The sequence below is a fragment of the Oncorhynchus masou genome, chromosome 21, assembly GCF_036934945.1.
Source record: "Oncorhynchus masou masou isolate Uvic2021 chromosome 21, UVic_Omas_1.1, whole genome shotgun sequence".
In the NCBI taxonomy this organism is placed as follows: domain Eukaryota; kingdom Metazoa; phylum Chordata; class Actinopteri; order Salmoniformes; family Salmonidae; genus Oncorhynchus; species Oncorhynchus masou.
In genome coordinates, this window is record NC_088232.1 from 56,952,339 (window position 1) to 56,970,592 (window position 18,254).

An 18,254-nucleotide genomic window follows, 5' to 3' on the forward strand; every position below is an offset into this window, starting at 1 on the left:
CCTCTCCCTCTCCCACCTCCCCACCCCTCTCTCTCTCTCTCTCTGAGAGTGTTGTGTCGTTGTGTTGTTCGGTGGGAGGTGGCCTCCTCTAACCTTGACCCGCCAGGTGAATGTAATTACCATGTCCTAGATGGGACAAGTCGGGCTCTGGGAAGCACCGCCTCACTGCTTATGAACCCGACTGTTAAATTGGGGCGATATGAAGTGCGACCCTGTATGTTGATCAGCACCCTGTGTGTCTGCGTACAAAATAGAACCCGATTCCCTATGCAGTTTCCTATTGTTGACCAGGGCCCATAGGGTAAAGGGGGGGTTTACTATTGTTGACCAGGGCCCATAGGGTAAAGGGGGGTTTACTATTGTTGACCAGGGCCCATAGGGTAAAGGGGGGTTTACTATAGTTGACCAGGGCCCATAGGGTGAAGGGGGCAGTTTACTATTGTTGACCAGGGCCCATAGGGTGAAGGGGGGTTTATTATTGTTGACCAGGGCCCATAGGGTGAAGGGGGGTTTACTATTGTTGACCAGGGCCCATAGGGTGAAGGGGGGGTTTACTATTGTTGACCAGGGCCCATAGGGTAAAGGGGGGGTTTACTATTGTTGACCAGGGCCCATAGGGTGAAGGGGGCAGTTTACTATTGTTGACCAGGGCCCATAGGGTAAAGGGGGCAGTTTACTATTGTTGACCAGGGCCCATAGGGTGAAGGGGGGTTTACTATTGTTGACCAGGGCCCATAGGGTAAAGGGGGTTTACTATTGTTGACCAGGGCCCATAGGGTGAAGGGGGCAGTTTACTATTGTTGACCAGGGCCCATAGGGTGAAGGGGGTTTACTATTGTTGACCAGGGCCCATAGGGTGAAGGGGGGTTTACTATTGTTGACCAGGGCCCATAGGGTGAAGGGGGCAGTTTACTATTGTTGACCAGGGCCCATAGGGTGAAGGAGGGGTTTACTATTGTTGACCAGGGCCCATAGGGTGAAGGGGTGCAGTTTCCTATTGTTGACCAGGGCCCATAGGGTGAAAGGGGGCAGTTTACTATTGTTGACCAGGGCCCATAGGGTAAAGGGGGCAGTTTACTATTGTTGACCGGGGTCCATAGGGTGAAGGGGGGGTTTACTATTGTTGACCAGGGCCCATAGGGTGAAGGGGGCAGTTTACTATTGTTGACCAGGGCCCATAGGGTAAAGGGGGGGTTTACTATTGTTGACCAGGGCCCATAGGGTAAAGGAGGGGTTTACTATAGTTGACCAGGGCCAATAGGGTGAAGGGGGCAGTTTACTATTGTTGACCAGGGCCCATAGGGTGAAGGGGGGGTTTACTATTGTTGACCAGGGCCCATAGGGTAAAGGGGGGTTTACTATTGTTGACCAGGGCCCATAGGGTGAAGGGGGCAGTTTACTATTGTTGACCAGGGCCCATAGGGTGAAGGGGGCAGTTTACTATTGTTGACCAGGGCCCATAGGGTAAAGGGGGGTTTACTATTGTTGACCAGGGCCCATAGGGTAAAGGAGGGGTTTACTATTATTGACCAGGGCCAATAGGGTGAAGGGGGCAGTTTACTATTGTTGACCAGGGCCCATAGGGTAAAGGGGGGTTTACTATTGTTGACCAGGGCCCATAGGGTGAAGGGGGCATTTTCCTATTGTTGACCAGGGCCCATAGGGTGAAGGGGGCAGTTTACTATTGTTGACCAGGGCCCATAGGGTGAAGGGGGCAGTTTACTATTATTGACCAGGGCCCATAGGGTAAAGGGGGGTTTAATATTGTTGACCAGGCCCCATAGGGTGAAGGGGGGTTTACTATTGTTGACCAGGGCCCATAGGGTGAAAGGGGGCAGTTTACTATTGTTGACCAGGGCCCATAGGGTAAAGGGGGGTTTACTATTGTTGACCAGGGCCCATAGGGTGAAAGGGGGCAGTTTACTATTGTTGACCAGGGCCCATAGGGTAAAGGGGGGTTTACTATTGTTGACCAGGGCCCATAGGGTAAAGGGGGGTTTACTATTGTTGACCATGGCCCATAGGGTGAAGAGGGCAGTTTACTATTGTTGACCAGGGCCCATAGGGTGAAGGGGGCAGTTTACTATTATTGACCAGGGCCCATAGGGTGAAGGGGGGTTTACTATTGTTGACCAGGGCCCATAGGGTGAAGGGGGCAGTTTACTATTGTTGACCAGGGCCCATAGGGTAAAGGGGGGTTACTATTGTTGACAAGGGCCCATAGGGTGAAAGGGGGCAGTTTACTATTGTTGACCAGGGCCCATAGGGTAAAGGGGGGTTTACTATTGTTGACCAGGGCCCATAGGGTAAAGGGGGGTTTACTATTGTTGACCAGGGCCCATAGGGTGAAGAGGGCAGTTTACTATTGTTGACCAGGGCCCATAGGGTGAAGGGGGCAGTTTACTATTATTGACCAGGGCCCATAGGGTAAAGGGGGGGTTTACTATTGTTGACCAGGGCCCATAGGGTGAAGAGGTGCAGTTTCCTATTGTTGACCAGGGCCCATAGGGTGAAAGGGGGCAGTTTACTATTGTTGACCAGGGCCCATAGGGTAAAGGGGGGTTTACTATTGTTGACCAGGGCCCATAGGGTGAAAGGGGGCAGTTTACTATTGTTGACCAGGGCCCATAGGGTAAAGGGGGGGGTTTACTATTGTTGACCAGGGCCCTTAGGGTAAAGGGGGGGTTTACTATTGTTGACCAGGGCCCATAGGGTGAAGAGGGCAGTTTACTATTGTTGACCAGGGCCCATAGGGTGAAGGGGGCAGTTTACTATTGTTGACCAGGGCCCATAGGGTAAAGGGGGGTTACTATTGTTGACCAGGGCCCATAGGGTGAAGGGGGCAGTTTACTATTGTTGACCAGGGCCCATAGGGTGAAGGGGGCAGTTTACTATTGTTGACCAGGGCCCATAGGGTGAAGGGGGGCAGTTTACTATTGTTGACCAGGGCCCATAGGGTAAAGGGGGGTTTACTATTGTTGACCAGGGCCCTTAGGGTAAAGGGGGGTTTACTATTGTTGACCATGGCCCATAGGGTGAAGAGGGCAGTTTACTATTGTTGACCAGGGCCCATAGGGTGAAGGGGGCAGTTTACTATTATTGACCAGGGCCCATAGGGTGAAGGGGGGTTTACTATTGTTGACCAGGGCCCATAGGGTGAAGGGGGCAGTTTACTATTGTTGACCAGGGCCCATAGGGTAAAGGGGGGTTACTATTGTTGACAAGGGCCCATAGGGTGAAAGGGGGCAGTTTACTATTGTTGACCAGGGCCCATAGGGTAAAGGGGGGGTTTACTATTGTTGACCAGGGCCCATAGGGTAAAGGGGGGGTTTACTATTGTTGACCAGGGCCCATAGGGTGAAGAGGGCAGTTTACTATTGTTGACCAGGGCCCATAGGGTGAAGGGGGCAGTTTACTATTATTGACCAGGGCCCATAGGGTAAAGGGGGGGTTTACTATTGTTGACCAGGGCCCATAGGGTGAAGAGGTGCAGTTTCCTATTGTTGACCAGGGCCCATAGGGTGAAAGGGGGCAGTTTACTATTGTTGACCAGGGCCCATGGGGTAAAGGGGGGGTTTACTATTGTTGACCAGGGCCCATAGGGTGAAAGGGGGCAGTTTACTATTGTTGACCAGGGCCCATAGGGTAAAGGGGGGTTTACTATTGTTGACCAGGGCCCTTAGGGTAAAGGGGGGTTTACTATTGTTGACCAGGGCCCATAGGGTGAAGAGGGCAGTTTACTATTGTTGACCAGGGCCCATAGGGTGAAGGGGGCAGTTTACTATTGTTGACCAGGGCCCATAGGGTAAAGGAGGGGTTTACTATTGTTGACCAGGGCCCATAGGGTGAAGGGGGCAGTTTACTATTGTTGACCAGGGCCCATAGGGTGAAGGGGGCAGTTTACTATTGTTGACCAGGGCCCATAGGGTGAAGGGGGCAGTTTCCTATTGTTGACCAGGGCCCATAGGGTGAAGGGGGCAGTTTACTATTGTTGACCAGGGCCCATAGGTTGAAGGGGTGCAGTTTCCTAATGTTGACCAGGGCCATAGGGTGAAGGGGGGCAGTTTACTATTGTTGACCAGGGCCCATAGGGTGAAGGGGGCAGTTTACTATTGTTGACCAGGGCCCATAGGGTAAAGGGGGGTTTACTATTGTTGACCAGGGCCCATAGGGTAAAGGAGGGGTTTACTATAGTTGACCAGGGCCCATAGGGTGAAGGGGTGCAGTTTACTATTGTTGACCAGGGCCCATAGGGTGAAGGGGGCAGTTTACTATTGTTGACCAGGGCCCATAGGGTGAAGGGGTGCAGTTTCCTATTGTTGACCAGGGCCCATAGGGTGAAGGGGGCAGTTTACTATTGTTGACCAGGGCCCATAGGTTGAAGGGGTGCAGTTTCATATTGTTGACCAGGGCCCATAGGGTGAAGGGGGCAGTTTACTATTGTTGACCAGGGCACATAGGGTAAAGGAGGGGTTTACTATTGTTGACCAGGGCCCATAGGGTGAAGGAGGGGTTTACTATTGTTGACCAGGGCCCATAGGGTGAAGGGGGCAGTTTACTATTGTTGACCAGGGCTCATATGGTGAAGGGGGCAGTTTACTATTGTTGACCAGGGCCCATAGGGTAAAGGGGGCAGTTTACTATTGTTGACCAGGGCCCATAGGGTAAAGGAGGGGTTTACTATTGTTGACCAGGGCCCATAGGGTGAAGGGGGCAGTTTACTATTGTTGACCAGGGCCCATATGGTGAAGGGGGCAGTTTACTATTGTTGACCAGGGCCCATAGGGTGAAGGGGGGTTTACTATTGTTGTCCAGGGCCCATAGGGTGAAGGGGGGGTTTACTATTGTTGACCAGGGCCCATAGGGTGAAGGGGGGCCGTTTACTATTGTTGACCAGGGCCCATAGGGTGAAGGAGGGGTTTACTATTGTTGACCAGGGCCCATAGGGTGAAGGGGGCAGTTTACTATTGTTGACCAGGGCCCATATGGTGAAGGGGGCAGTTTACTATTGTTGACCAGGGCCCATAGGGTGAAGGGGGGTTTACTATTGTTGACCAGGGCCCATAGGGTGAAGGGGGCAGTTTACTATTGTTGACCAGGGCCCATAGGGTGAAGGGGGTTTACTATTGTTGACCAGGGCCCATAGGGTGAAGGGGGGTTTACTATTGTTGACCAGGGCCCATAGTGTGAAGGGGGGTTTACTATTGTTGACCAGGGCCCATAGGGTGAAGGGGGCAGTTTACTATTGTTGACCAGGGCCCATAGGGTAAAGGGGTGTTTACTATTGTTGACCAGGGCCCATAGGGTGAAGGGGGGGTTTACTATTGTTGACCAGGGCCCATAGGGTAAAGGGGGGTTTACTATTGTTGACCAGGGCCCATAGGGTAAAGGGGGGTTTACTATTGTTGACCAGGGCCCATAGGGTAAAGGGGGGTTTACTATTGTTGACCAGGGCCCATAGGGTGAAGGGGGGTTTACTATAGTTGACCAGGGCCCATAGGGTAAAGGGGGGTTTACTATTGTTGACCAGGGCCCATAGGGTAAAGGGGGGTTTACTATTGTTGACCAGGGCCCATAGGGTAAAGGGGGGTTTACTATTGTTGACCAGGGCCCATAGGGTGAAGGGGGGTTTACTATTGTTGACCAGGGCCCATAGGGTGAAGGGGGCAGTTTACTATTGTTGACCAGGGCCCATAGGGTGAAGGGGGGTTTACTATTGTTGACCAGGGCCCATAGGGTGAAGGGGGCAGTTTACTATTGTTGACCAGGGCCCATATGGTGAAGGGGGCAGTTACTATTGTTGACCAGGGCCCATAGGTTGAAGGGGTGCAGTTTCCTATTGTTGACCAGGGCCCATAGGGTGAAGGGGGCAGTTTACTATTGTTGACCAGGGCCCATAGGGTGAAGGGGGCAGTTTACTATTGTTGACCAGGGCCCATAGGGTGAAGGATGCAATTTAATGAAGGAACTGAAGATCTCTTAGAATCCTTTTAGTCCTAGTATGTCTGTTTCTGGTCAGAGGGTGTGGTAGTCTGGGTCAGGGTGTGGTCGTCTGGTTTGTGGTGTGGTAGTCTGGGTCAGGGTGACGTCAGACCTACAGACCGTTAACGTCATGTGACTAATAGAGACCGGAAAGGTGCCAATCCAAGGTGCTACACAGCAGCACACTGTACAGCAGACAATGAGCCTTTCTTAAAAAGGTGCTCCAAGCTTCAGCCAAGATCTGCAGCATCATTACCATGAATAGTGTCTCCGTCAGGGACATTTAGTCTGAAAGGCTCATTGATGTGGCCGTGTTTCATAATGCAATGTTTTATAACGCACATTGGCATTGATGTGACTCACTGGTCTTGTTTGTTGTGGCGGCTCGCTCCTGAACGTCCCCATCCCACTATAGTACTTTAATATAACTCCAATCAGCCACTCAGCCAGCCCCCATGGTTCCCAACACCTCTAGCTTCCCCCCGGCAGCCTACACTCCGCCCCTCCCTCTTCCCGCTCACCAACACTTACAACTTCCATAAAACAAACCATACATCTGCGGCACAGTCAGAAGCCTTGCTCCACTCTGTAAAGTGTCCAGATGCCGGGAATGAAATACAAAACTTTAAAGGACGTGGTGAAACGGAGAGAGAACAGGGAATCAAAACAACTGACTAACCAGTAGAGCATTAACCTGGTCCCAGACCTGTTCCTGCTATCAGGTATTCTGGTCCCAGACCTGTTCCTGCTAACAGGTAACCTGGTCCCAGACCTGTTCCTGCTAACAGGTAACCTGGTCCCAGACCTGTTCCTGCTAACAGGTAACCTGGTCCCAGACCTGTGCTAACAGGTAACCTGGTCCCAGACCTGTTCATGCTATCAGGTAACCTGGTCCCAGACCTGGCTATCAGGTAACCTGGTCCCAGACCTGTTCCTGCTATCAGGTAACCTGGTCCCAGACCTGTTCCTGCTAACAGGTAACCTGGTCCCAGACCTGTTCCTGCTAACAGGTAACCTGGTCCCAGACCTGTTCCTGCTAACAGGTAACCTGGTCCCAGACCTGTTCCTGCTATCAGGTAACCTGGTCCCAGACCTGTTCCTGCTAACAGGTAACCTGGTCCCAGACCTGTTCCTGCTATCAGGTAACCTGGTCCCAGACCTGTTCCTGCTATCAGGTAACCTGGTCCCAGACCTGTTCCTGCTATCAGGTAACCTGGTCCCAGACCTGTTCCTGCTAACAGGTAACCTGGTCCCAGACCTGTTCCTGCTAACAGGTAACCTGGTCCCAGACCTGTTCCTGCTAACAGGTAACCTGGTCCCAGACCTGTTCCTGCTAACAGGTAACCTGGTCCCAGACCTGTTCCTGCTAACAGGTAACCTGGTCCCAGACCTGTTCCTGCTAACAGGTAACCTGGTCCCAGACCTGTTCCTGCTAACAGGTAACCTGGTCCCAGACCTGTTCCTTTCTAACAGGTAACCTGGTCCCAGACCTGTTCCTGCTATCAGGTAACCTGGTCCCAGACCTGTTCCTGCTATCAGGTAACCTGGTCCCAGACCTGTTCCTGCTAACAGGTAACCTGGTCCCAGACCTGTTCCTGCTAACAGGTAACCTGGTCCCAGACCTGTTCCTGCTAACAGGTAACCTGGTCCCAGACCTGTTCCTGCTAACAGGTAACCTGGTCCCAGACCTGTTCCTGCTATCAGTTGTATCCTGGTCCCAGACCTGTTCCTGCTAACAGGTAACCTGGTCCCAGACCTGTTCATGCTATCAGGTAACCTGGTCCCAGACCTGTTCCTGCTAACAGGTAACCTGGTCCCAGACCTGTTCCTGCTAACAGGTAACCTGGTCCCAGACCTGTTCCTGCTATCAGGTAACCTGGTCCCAGACCTGTTCCTGCTAACAGGTAACCTGGTCCCAGACCTGTTCCTGCTATCAGGTAACCTGGTCCCAGACCTGTTCCTGCTAACAGGTAACCTGGTCCCAGACCTGTTCCTGCTATCAGGTAACCTGGTCCCAGACCTGTTCCTGCTATCAGGTAACCTGGTCCCAGACCTGTTCCTGCTAACAGGTAACCTGGTCCCAGACCTGTTCCTGCTAACAGGTAACCTGGTCCCAGACCTGTTCCTGCTAACAGGTAACCTGGTCCCAGACCTGTTCCTGCTATCAGGTAACCTGGTCCCAGACCTGTTCCTGCTAACAGGTAACCTGGTCCCAGACCTGTTCCTGCTAACAGGTAACCTGGTCCCAGACCTGTTCCTGCTAACAGGTAACCTGGTCCCAGACCTGTTCCTGCTATCAGGTAACCTGGTCCCAGACCTGTTCCTGCTATCAGGTAACCTGGTCCCAGACCTGTTCCTGCTAACAGGTAACCTGGTCCCAGACCTGTTCCTGCTAACAGGTAACCTGGTCCCAGACCTGTTCCTGCTAACAGGTAACCTGGTCCCAGACCTGTTCCTGCTAACAGGTAACCTGGTCCCAGACCTGTTCCTGCTAACAGGTAACCTGGTCCCAGACCTGTTCCTGCTAACAGGTAACCTGGTCCCAGACCTGTTCCTGCTAACAGGTAACCTGGTCCCAGACCTGTTCCTGCTAACAGGTAACCTGGTCCCAGACCTGTTCCTGCTAACAGGTAACCTGGTCCCAGACCTGTTCCTGCTAACAGGTAACCTGGTCCCAGACCTGTTCCTGCTAACAGGTAACCTGGTCCCAGACCTGTTCCTGCTAACAGGTAACCTGGTCCCAGACCTGTTCCTGCTATCAGGTATCCTGGTCCCAGACCTGTTCCTGCTAACAGGTAACCTGGTCCCAGACCTGTTCCTGCTATCAGGTAACCTGGTCCCAGACCTGTTCCTGCTAACAGGTAACCTGGTCCCAGACCTGTTCCTGCTAACAGGTAACCTGGTCCCAGACCTGTTCCTGCTATCAGGTAACCTGGTCCCAGACCTGTTCCTGCTAACAGGTAACCTGGTCCCAGACCTGTTCCTGCTAACAGGTAACCTGGTCCCAGACCTGTTCCTGCTATCAGGTAACCTGGTCCCAGACCTGTTCCTGCTAACAGGTAACCTGGTCCCAGACCTGTTCCTGCTAACAGGTAACCTGGTCCCAGACCTGTTCCTGCTATCAGGTAACCTGGTCCCAGACCTGTTCCTGCTATCAGGTAACCTGGTCCCAGACCTGTTCCTGCTAACAGGTAACCTGGTCCCAGACCTGTTCATGCTATCAGGTAACCTGGTCCCAGACCTGTTCCTGCTAACAGGTAACCTGGTCCCAGACCTGTTCCTGCTAACAGGTAACCTGGTCCCAGGGTAACAGGTAACCTGGTCCCAGACCTGTTCCTGCTAACAGGTAACCTGGTCCCAGACCTGTTCCTGCTAACAGGTAACCTGGTCCCAGACCTGTTCCTGCTAACAGGTAACCTGGTCCCAGACCTGTTCCTGCTAACAGGTAACCTGGTCCCAGACCTGTTCCTGCTAACAGGTAATCTGGTCCCAGACCTGTTCCTGCTAACAGGTAACCTGGTCCCAGACCTGTTCCTGCTAACAGGTAACCTGGTCCCAGACCTGTTCCTGCTATCAGGTAACCTGGTCCCAGACCTGTTCCTGCTATCAGGTAACCTGGTCCCAGACCTGTTCCTGCTAACAGGTAACCTGGTCCCAGACCTGTTCCTGCTATCAGGTAACCTGGTCCCAGACCTGTTCCTGCTATCAGGTAACCTGGTCCCAGACCTGTTCCTGCTAACAGGTAACCTGGTCCCAGACCTGTTCATGCTATCAGGTAACCTGGTCCCAGACCTGTTCCTGCTATCAGGTAACCTGGTCCCAGACCTGTTCCTGCTATCAGGTAACCTGGTCCCAGACCTGTTCCTGCTAACAGGTAACCTGGTCCCAGACCTGTTCCTGCTATCAGGTAACCTGGTCCCAGACCTGTTCCTGCTATCAGGTAACCTGGTCCCAGACCTGTTCCTGCTAACAGGTAACCTGGTCCCAGACCTGTTCCTGCTATCAGGTAACCTGGTCCCAGACCTGTTCCTGCTAACAGGTAACCTGGTCCCAGACCTGTTCCTGCTATCAGGTAACCTGGTCCCAGACCTGTTCCTGCTATCAGGTAACCTGGTCCCAGACCTGTTCCTGCTATCAGGTAACCTGGTCCCAGACCTGTTCCTGCTATCAGGTAACCTGGTCCCAGACCTGTTCCTGCTAACAGGTAACCTGGTCCCAGACCTGTTCCTGCTAACAGGTAACCTGGTCCCAGACCTGTTCCTGCTATCAGGTAACCTGGTCCCAGACCTGTTCCTGCTAACAGGTAACCTGGTCCCAGACCTGTTCCTGCTAACAGGTAACCTGGTCCCAGACCTGTTCCTGCTAACAGGTAACCTGGTCCAGACCTGTTCCTGCTATCAGGTAACCTGGTCCCAGACCTGTTCCTGCTAACAGGTAACCTGGTCCCAGACCTGTTCCTGCTAACAGGTAACCTGGTCCCAGACCTGTTCCTGCTATCAGGTAACCTGGTCCCAGACCTGTTCCTGCTAACAGGTAACCTGGTCCCAGACCTGTTCATGCTAACAGGTAACCTGGTCCCAGACCTGTTCCTGCTATCAGGTAACCTGTTCCCAGACCTGTTCCTGCTAACAGGTAACCTGGTCCCAGACCTGTTCATGCTATCAGTTAACCTGGTCCCAGACCTGTTCCTGCTATCAGGTAACCTGGTCCCAGACCTGTTCCTGCTATCAGGTAACCTGGTCCCAGACCTGTTCCTGCTATCAGGTAACCTGGTCCCAGACCTGTTCCTGCTATCAGGTAACCTGGTCCCAGACCTGTTCCTGCTATCAGTTAACCTGGTCCCAGACCTGTTCCTGCTATCAGGTAACCTGGTCCCAGACCTGTTCCTGCTAACAGGTAACCTGGTCCCAGACCTGTTCCTGCTAACAGGTAACCTGGTCCCAGACCTGTTCCTGCTAACAGGTAACCTGGTCCCAGACCTGTTCCTGCTAACAGGTAACCTGGTCCCAGACCTGTTCCTGCTATCAGGTAACCTGGTCCCAGACCTGTTCCTGCTATCAGGTAACCTGGTCCCAGACCTGTTCCTGCTAACAGGTAACCTGGTCCCAGACCTGTTCCTGCTAACAGGTAACCTGGTCCCAGACCTGTTCCTGCTAACAGGTATTCTGGTCCCAGACCTGTTCCTGCTATCAGGTAACCTGGTCCCAGACCTGTTCCTGCTAACAGGTAACCTGGTCCCAGACCTGTTCCTGCTAACAGGTATTCTGGTCCCAGACCTGTTCCTGCTATCAGGTAACCTGGTCCCAGACCTGTTCCTGCTAACAGGTAACCTGGTCCCAGACCTGTTCATGCTATCAGGTAACCTGGTCCCAGACCTGTTCCTGCTAACAGGTAACCTGGTCCCAGACCTGTTCCTGCTAACAGGTAACCTGGTCCCAGACCTGTTCCTGCTAACAGGTAACCTGGTCCCAGACCTGTTCCTGCTATCAGGTAACCTGGTCCCAGACCTGTTCCTGCTATCAGGTAACCTGGTCCCAGACCTGTTCCTGCTAACAGGTAACCTGGTCCCAGACCTGTTCCTGCTATCAGGTAACCTGGTCCCAGACCTGTTCCTGCTAACAGGTAGCCTGGTCCCAGACCTGTTCCTGCTAACAGGTAACCTGGTCCCAGACCTGTTCCTGCTATCAGGTAACCTGGTCCCAGACCTGTTCCTGCTATCAGGTAACCTGGTCCCAGACCTGTTCCTGCTAACAGGTAACCTGGTCCCAGACCTGTTCCTGCTAACAGGTAACCTGGTCCCAGACCTGTTCCTGCTATCAGGTAACCTGGTCCCAGACCTGTTCCTGCTAACAGGTAACCTGGTCCCAGACCTGTTCATGCTATCAGGTAACCTGGTCCCAGACCTGTTCCTGCTATCAGGTAACCTGGTCCCAGACGTGTTCCTGCTATCAGGTAACCTGGTCCCAGACCTGTTCCTGCTAACAGGTAACCTGGTCCATGTCATGTTCATGCTAACATTCCACTCAACATGTTTGCCATAAGAAGGAGTAGCAAGAAGTGAAGTGTTAGCAGGAAAATGTCTGGGACCAGGAGAGTAGAGGCACAAGAAGTGAGTACAGTTACTACGTGAACTAAGTAAAAAATTAGTAGAGACGAGTGAACCCTTGGTTATAGTAGGGACTAGCGAGCCCTTGGCTTTAGTAAAGAATAGTGAGCCCTTGGCTATAGTAAAGAATAGTCAGCCCTTGGCTTTTGTAGAGAATAGTGAGCCCTTGGCTTTAGTAGAGAATAGTGAGCTCTTGGTTTTAGTGGAGAATAGTGAGCCCTTGGCTTCAGTCAAGAATAGAGAGCCTTTGACTTTAGTAAAGAATAAAGAGCCCTTGACTTTAGTAGAGAATAGTGAGCCCTTGGCTTTAGTAAAGACCAGTGAGCCTTTGGCTTTAGTAGAGACTAGTGAGCCCTTGGCTTTAGTAGAGACAAGTGAGCCCTTGGTTTAGTAGAGAATAGTGAGCCCTTGGCTTAGTAGAGACTAGTGGGCCCTTGGCTTTAGTAGAGACCAGTGAGCCCTTGGCTTAGTAGAGACCAGTGAGCCCTTGGCTTAGTAGAGACCAGTGAGCCCTTGGCTTTAGTAGAGACAAGTGAGCCCTTGGTTTAGTATAGAATAGTGAGCCCTTGGCTTAGTAGAGACTAGTGAGCCCTTGGCTTTAGTAGAGACCAGTGAGCCCTTGGCTTTAGTAGAGACTAGTGAGCCCTTGGCTTTAGTAGAGACCAGTGAGCCCTTGGCTTTAGTAGAGACCAGTGAGCCCTTGGCTTTAGTAGAGACAAGTGAGCCCTTGGTTTAGTAGAGAATAGTGAGCCCTTGGCTTAGTAGAGACTAGTGAGCCCTTGGCTTAGTAGAGACTAGTGGGCCCCTGGCTTTAGTAGAGACTAGCGAGCCCTTGGCTTTAGTAGAGACTAGTGAGCCCTTGGCTTTAGTAGAGACAAGTGAGCCCTTGGTTTAGTAGAGAATAGTGAGCCCTTGGCTTAGTAGAGACTAGTGAGCCCTTGGCTTTAGTAGAGACAAGTGAGCCCTTGGTTTAGTAGAGAATAGTGAGCCCTTGGCTTAGTAGAGACTAGTGAGCCCTTGGCTTAGTAGAGACTAGTGGGCCCTTGGCGTTAGTAGAGACTAGCGAGCCCTTGGCTTTAGTAGAGACTAGCGAGCCCTTGGCTTTAGTAGAGACTAGCGAGCCCTTGGCTTTAGTGGAGACTAGCGAGCCCTTGGCTTTAGTGGAGACTAGTGAGCCCTTGGCTTTAGTAGAGACTAGTGAGCCCTTGGCTTTAGTAGAGACTAGTGAGCCCTTGGCTTTAGTAGAGACTAGTGAGCCCTTGGCTTTAGTGGAGACTAGCGAGCCCTTGGCTTTAGTAGAGACTAGTGAGCCCTTGGCTTTAGTAGAGACTAGCGAGCCCTTGGCTTTAGTAGAGACTAGTGAGCCCTTGGCGTTAGTAGAGACTAGCGAGCCCTTGGCTTTAGTAGAGACTAGTGAGCCCTTGGCTTTAGTAGAGACGAGTGAGACCTTGGCTTCAGTAGAGACTAGTGAGCCCTTGGCTTTATTAGAGACTAGTGAGCCCTTGGAACTCAGCAAAAGACTTCAAAAGAAAAACAAAAACAGAAGCAGAGGCACATTGACTAGGAAAAACTGGATGTTCAGTAAAATATTTAAGCTCCTATATACACTCTCATCAATACATACACTCTGATATACAATCTAATCAATATATAAGGTCCTAAAAACACTCTCACCAATATATAAACTCTTATAAATACTCTCATCAATAAATAAGCTCTTTTATACACTCATAAATATATAAGCTCTCATCACCACCCCTCTCTCCACTAGGATTCTCTGCCTCTAACACAATTACAGGGGCTGAGTCACTGGTTTACTGGTGCTCTTCCATGCCGTCCCTTGGAGAGGTGCGTCACTTGAGTAGGTTGAGTCACTGACGTGATCTTCCTGTCCGGGGTGGCGCCCAACCTTGGGTTGTGCCGTGGTGGAGATCTTCGTGGGCTATACTCGGCCTTGTCTCAGGATGGTAAGTTGGTGGTTGAAGATATCCCTCTAGTGGTGTGGGGGCTGTGCTTGGCAAAGTGGGTGGGGTTATATCCTGCCTGTTTGACCCTGTCCGGGAGTATCGTCGGATGGGGCCACAGTGTCTCCCGACCCCTCCTGTCTCAGCCTCCAGTATTTATGCTGCAGTAGTTTATGTGTCGGGGGGCTGGGGTCAGTTTGTTATATCTGGAGTATTTCTCCTGTCTTATACGGTGTCCTGTGTGAATTTAAGTATGATCTCTCTAATTTTCTTTTTCTCTTTCTTTCTTTCTTTCTTTCTTTCTTTCTTTTTTTCTTTTTTCTTTCTTTTTTTCTTTTTTTCTTTCTTTCTTTCTTTCTTTCTTTCTTTCTTTCTTTCTTTCTTTCTCTCTCGGAGGACCTGAACCCTAGGACCGTGCCTCAGGACTACCTGGCCTGACGACTCCTTGCTGTCCCCAGTCCACCTGGCCGTGCTGCTGCTCCAGTTTCAAATGTTCTGCCTGCGGCTATGGAATCCTGACCTGTTCACTGGACGTGCTCCCTGTCCCAGACCTGCTGTTTTCAACTCTCTAGAGACAGCAGGAGCGGTAGAGACACTCTGAATGATCGGCTATGAAAAGCCAACTGACATTTACTCCTGAGGTGATGACCTGTTGCACCCTCGACAACCACTGAGATTATTATTATTTGACCCTGCTGGTCATCTATGAACATTTGAACATCTTGGCCATGTTCTGTTATAATCTCCACCCGGCACAGACAGAAGAGGACTGACCACCCCTCATAGCCTGGTTGCTCTCTGGGTTTCTTCCAAGGTTCTGGCCTTTATAGGGAGTTTTTCCTAGCCACCGTGCTTCTACACCTGCATTGCTTGCTGTTCGGGGTTTTAGGCTGGGTTTCTGTACAGCACTTTGAGATATCAGCTGATGTACGAAGGGCTTTATAAATACATTTGATTGGTTTAATAAATTTGATGTAAGTTCTTGTATACACTCTCACCAATATACAGTATATCACAAAAGTGAGTACACCCCTCACATTTTTGTAAATATTTGAGTATATCTTTTCATGTGACAACACTGAAGAAATTACACTTTGCTACAATGTAAAGTAGTGAGTGTACAGCTTGTATAACAGTGGACATTTGCTGTCCCCTCAAAATGACTCAAAACACAGCCATTATTGTCTAAACCGCTGGCAACAAAAGTGAGTACACTCCTAAGTGAAAATGTCCAATATATATATATAACCAATATATATATAGCTGCGTATATAACACTCTGTATATATCACAAGGGTGCGTTCTGAGCCCTCTCCTGTACTCCCTGTTCACCCACGACTGCGTGGCCACGCACGCCTCCAACTCAATCATCAAGTTTGCGGACGACACAACAGTGGTAGGCTTGATTACCAACAACGACGAGACGGCCTACAGGGAGGAGGTTAGGGCCCTCGGAGTGTGGTGTCAGGAAAATAACCTCACACTCAACGTCAACAAAGCTAAGGAGATGATGGTGGACTTCAGGAAACAGCAGAGGGAACACCCCCCTATCCACATCGATGGAACAGTAGTGGAGAGGGTAGTAAGTTTTAAGTTCCTCGGCAAACACATCACATACAAACTGAATTGGTCCACTCACATAGACAGCATCGTGAAGAAGGCGCAGCAGCGCCTCTTCAACCTCAGGAGGCTGAAGAAATTCGGCTTGTCACCAAAAGCACTCACAAACTTCTACAGATGCACAATCAAGAGCATCCTGGCGGGCTGTATCACCGCCTGGTACGGCAACTGCTCCGCCCACAACCGTAAGGCTCTCCAGAGGGTAGTGAGGTCTGCACAACGCATCACCGGGGGCAAACTACCTGCCCTCCAGGACACCTACACCATCCGATGATACAGGAAGGCCATAAAGATCATCAAGGACATCAACCACCTGAGCCACTGCCTGTTCACCCCGCTATCATCCAGAAGGCGAGGTCAGTACAGGTGCATCAAAGCTGGGACCGAGAGACTGAAAAACAGCTTCTATCTCAAGGCCATCAGACTGTTAAACAGCCACCACTAACATTGAGTGGCTGCTGCCAACACACTGACTCAACTCCAGCCACTTTAATAATGGGAATTGATGGGAAATTATGTAAAATATATCACTAGCCACTTTAAACAATGCTACCTAATATAATGTTTACATACCCTACATTATTCATCTCATATGCATACTTATATACTGTACTCTATATCATCTACTGCATCTTTATGTAATACATGTATCACTAGCCACTTTAACTATGCCACTTTGTTTACATACTCATCTCATATGTATATACTGTACTCAATACCATCTACTGTATCTTGCCTATGCTGCTCTGCACCATCACTCATTCATATCTTTATGTACATATTCTTTATCCCCTTACACTGTGTATAAGACAGTAGTTTTGGAATTGTTAGTTAGATTACTTGTTGGTTATTACTGCATTGTCGGAACTAGAAGCACAAGCATTTCGCTACACTCGCATTAACATCTGCTAACCATGTGTATGTGACAAATAAAATTTGATTTGATTTGATTTGAAATACACTCTCCTCAATATATAAGCTATAATACACACTCTCACCAATATATAAACTCTTATATACTGTAAGGCGCTGAGTCAGAGTGTCCTTTCCTCTCACCTGTCAGGTCTCGGCCCTGGAAAGGATCTTCAACGTCGGAGACCATCGAACGAGCCGTGCTGTCACACTCTGGGGTCTGGTACCTGTCACAGAGCGAAAGAAAGGCAGAAAAGAGAGAGAGAGAGAGAGAGAGAGAGAGAGTCTGTCTCCTACCTTTAACTCAGAGTACCTCAGTGATACAACAGTAAGGAGAGACAAGAGAGTAGCTGTTAGATACAACAGTAAGGAGAGACAAGAGAGTACCTCAGAGATACAACTACATGATTTAAAAAGATGGACATGAGCGAAAGACCACAGTGTGTGCGTGTGTTTGTGAGAACACAGGCCTGCAGAAGAACAAAACGACCTCTGTTGTCATACCAAATCTCACAAAACAAGAGGCTCTGCCAACTGCCTCTCAGTCTCTCTCTCTCTCTCTCTCTCTCACACCAGGAATGTGAATTAAAGTCTACACCGGGAAGACTGCAGGATAAATGGTAATGCTTTCAGGAGGAGAAGAGTACGACTTAGAAACATGTTGTTTAGCTTCAGTTAATGAAGAATGATCCCATGCCATTCTCACAATGATTGTGAATGTCAACCAGACATCAATGCATCAAATTGTTAGCAATCAAGACTGTGTGTGTGTGTGTGTGTGTGTGTGTGTGTGTGTGTGTGTGTGTGTGTGTGTGTGTGTGTGTGTGTGTGTGTGTGTGTGTGTGTGTGTGTGTGTGTGTGTGTGTGTGTGTGTGTGTGTGTGTGTGTGTGTGTGTGTGTGTGTGTGTGTGTGTGTGTGTGTGTGTGTGTGTGTGTGTGTGTGTGTGTGTGTGTGTGTGTGTGTGTGTGTGTGTGTGTGTGTGTGTGTGTGTGTGTGTGTGTGTGTGTGTGTGTGTGTGTGTGTGTGAACGGCATGAATGGATATAATTTGGCCTGGCGTGTGAATTGTATGTTTCTGAGTGTTTCTAAATGGAAATGTTCAGGGGGAGTACATGTGTCTCTCATTTACTTTTTATACAAGAGATGCTCTTTTTTTTGGTCAAAGTTCCAAGACGGAGTGTTTGGAGCGTGACTGTGTTCTAAAACAGAATGTTTGGAGCGTGACTGTGTTCTAAAACAGAGTGTTTGGAGCGTGACTGTTCTAAAACAGAGTGTTTGGAGCGTGACTGTGTTCTAAAACAGAATGTTTGGAGCGTGACAGTGTTCTAAAACAGAGTGTTTGGAGTGTGACTGTGTTCTAAAACAGAATGTTTGGAGCGTGACAGTGTTCTAAAACAGAGTGTTTGGAGCGTGACTGTGTTCTAAAACAGAGTGTTTGGAGCGTGACTGTGTTCTAAAACAGAGTGTTTGGAGTGTGACTGTGTTCTAAAACAAAATGTTTGGAGCGTGACTGTGTTCTAAAACAAAATGTTTGGAGCGTGACTGTGTTCTAAAGCAGAGTGTTTGGAGAGTGACTGTGTTCTGGCTGCTGATACATCATAGGTTCTTCTGGCGAGGGAATCTGTAAAGGTTACTACGACGACACACAGTGTACAGTAAAGATTAATATG

The 18,254-nt window shown here is 50.2% G+C and overlaps 1 protein-coding gene across 9 annotated transcripts in view; it reads right to left on the reverse strand.

The window, feature by feature from the left end:
* smoc1 (SPARC related modular calcium binding 1) overlaps positions 1-18,254 on the reverse strand; it is a 375,226-nt gene that overhangs the window by 77,869 nt on the left and 279,103 nt on the right. For all 9 annotated transcript variants that reach the window (XM_064928830.1, XM_064928829.1, XM_064928831.1 and 6 more), the window contains one exon: positions 16,729-16,811. In XM_064928830.1, the coding sequence (XP_064784902.1) occupies positions 16,729-16,811 (83 nt within the window). The remainder of the gene's footprint in view (positions 1-16,728; positions 16,812-18,254) is intronic.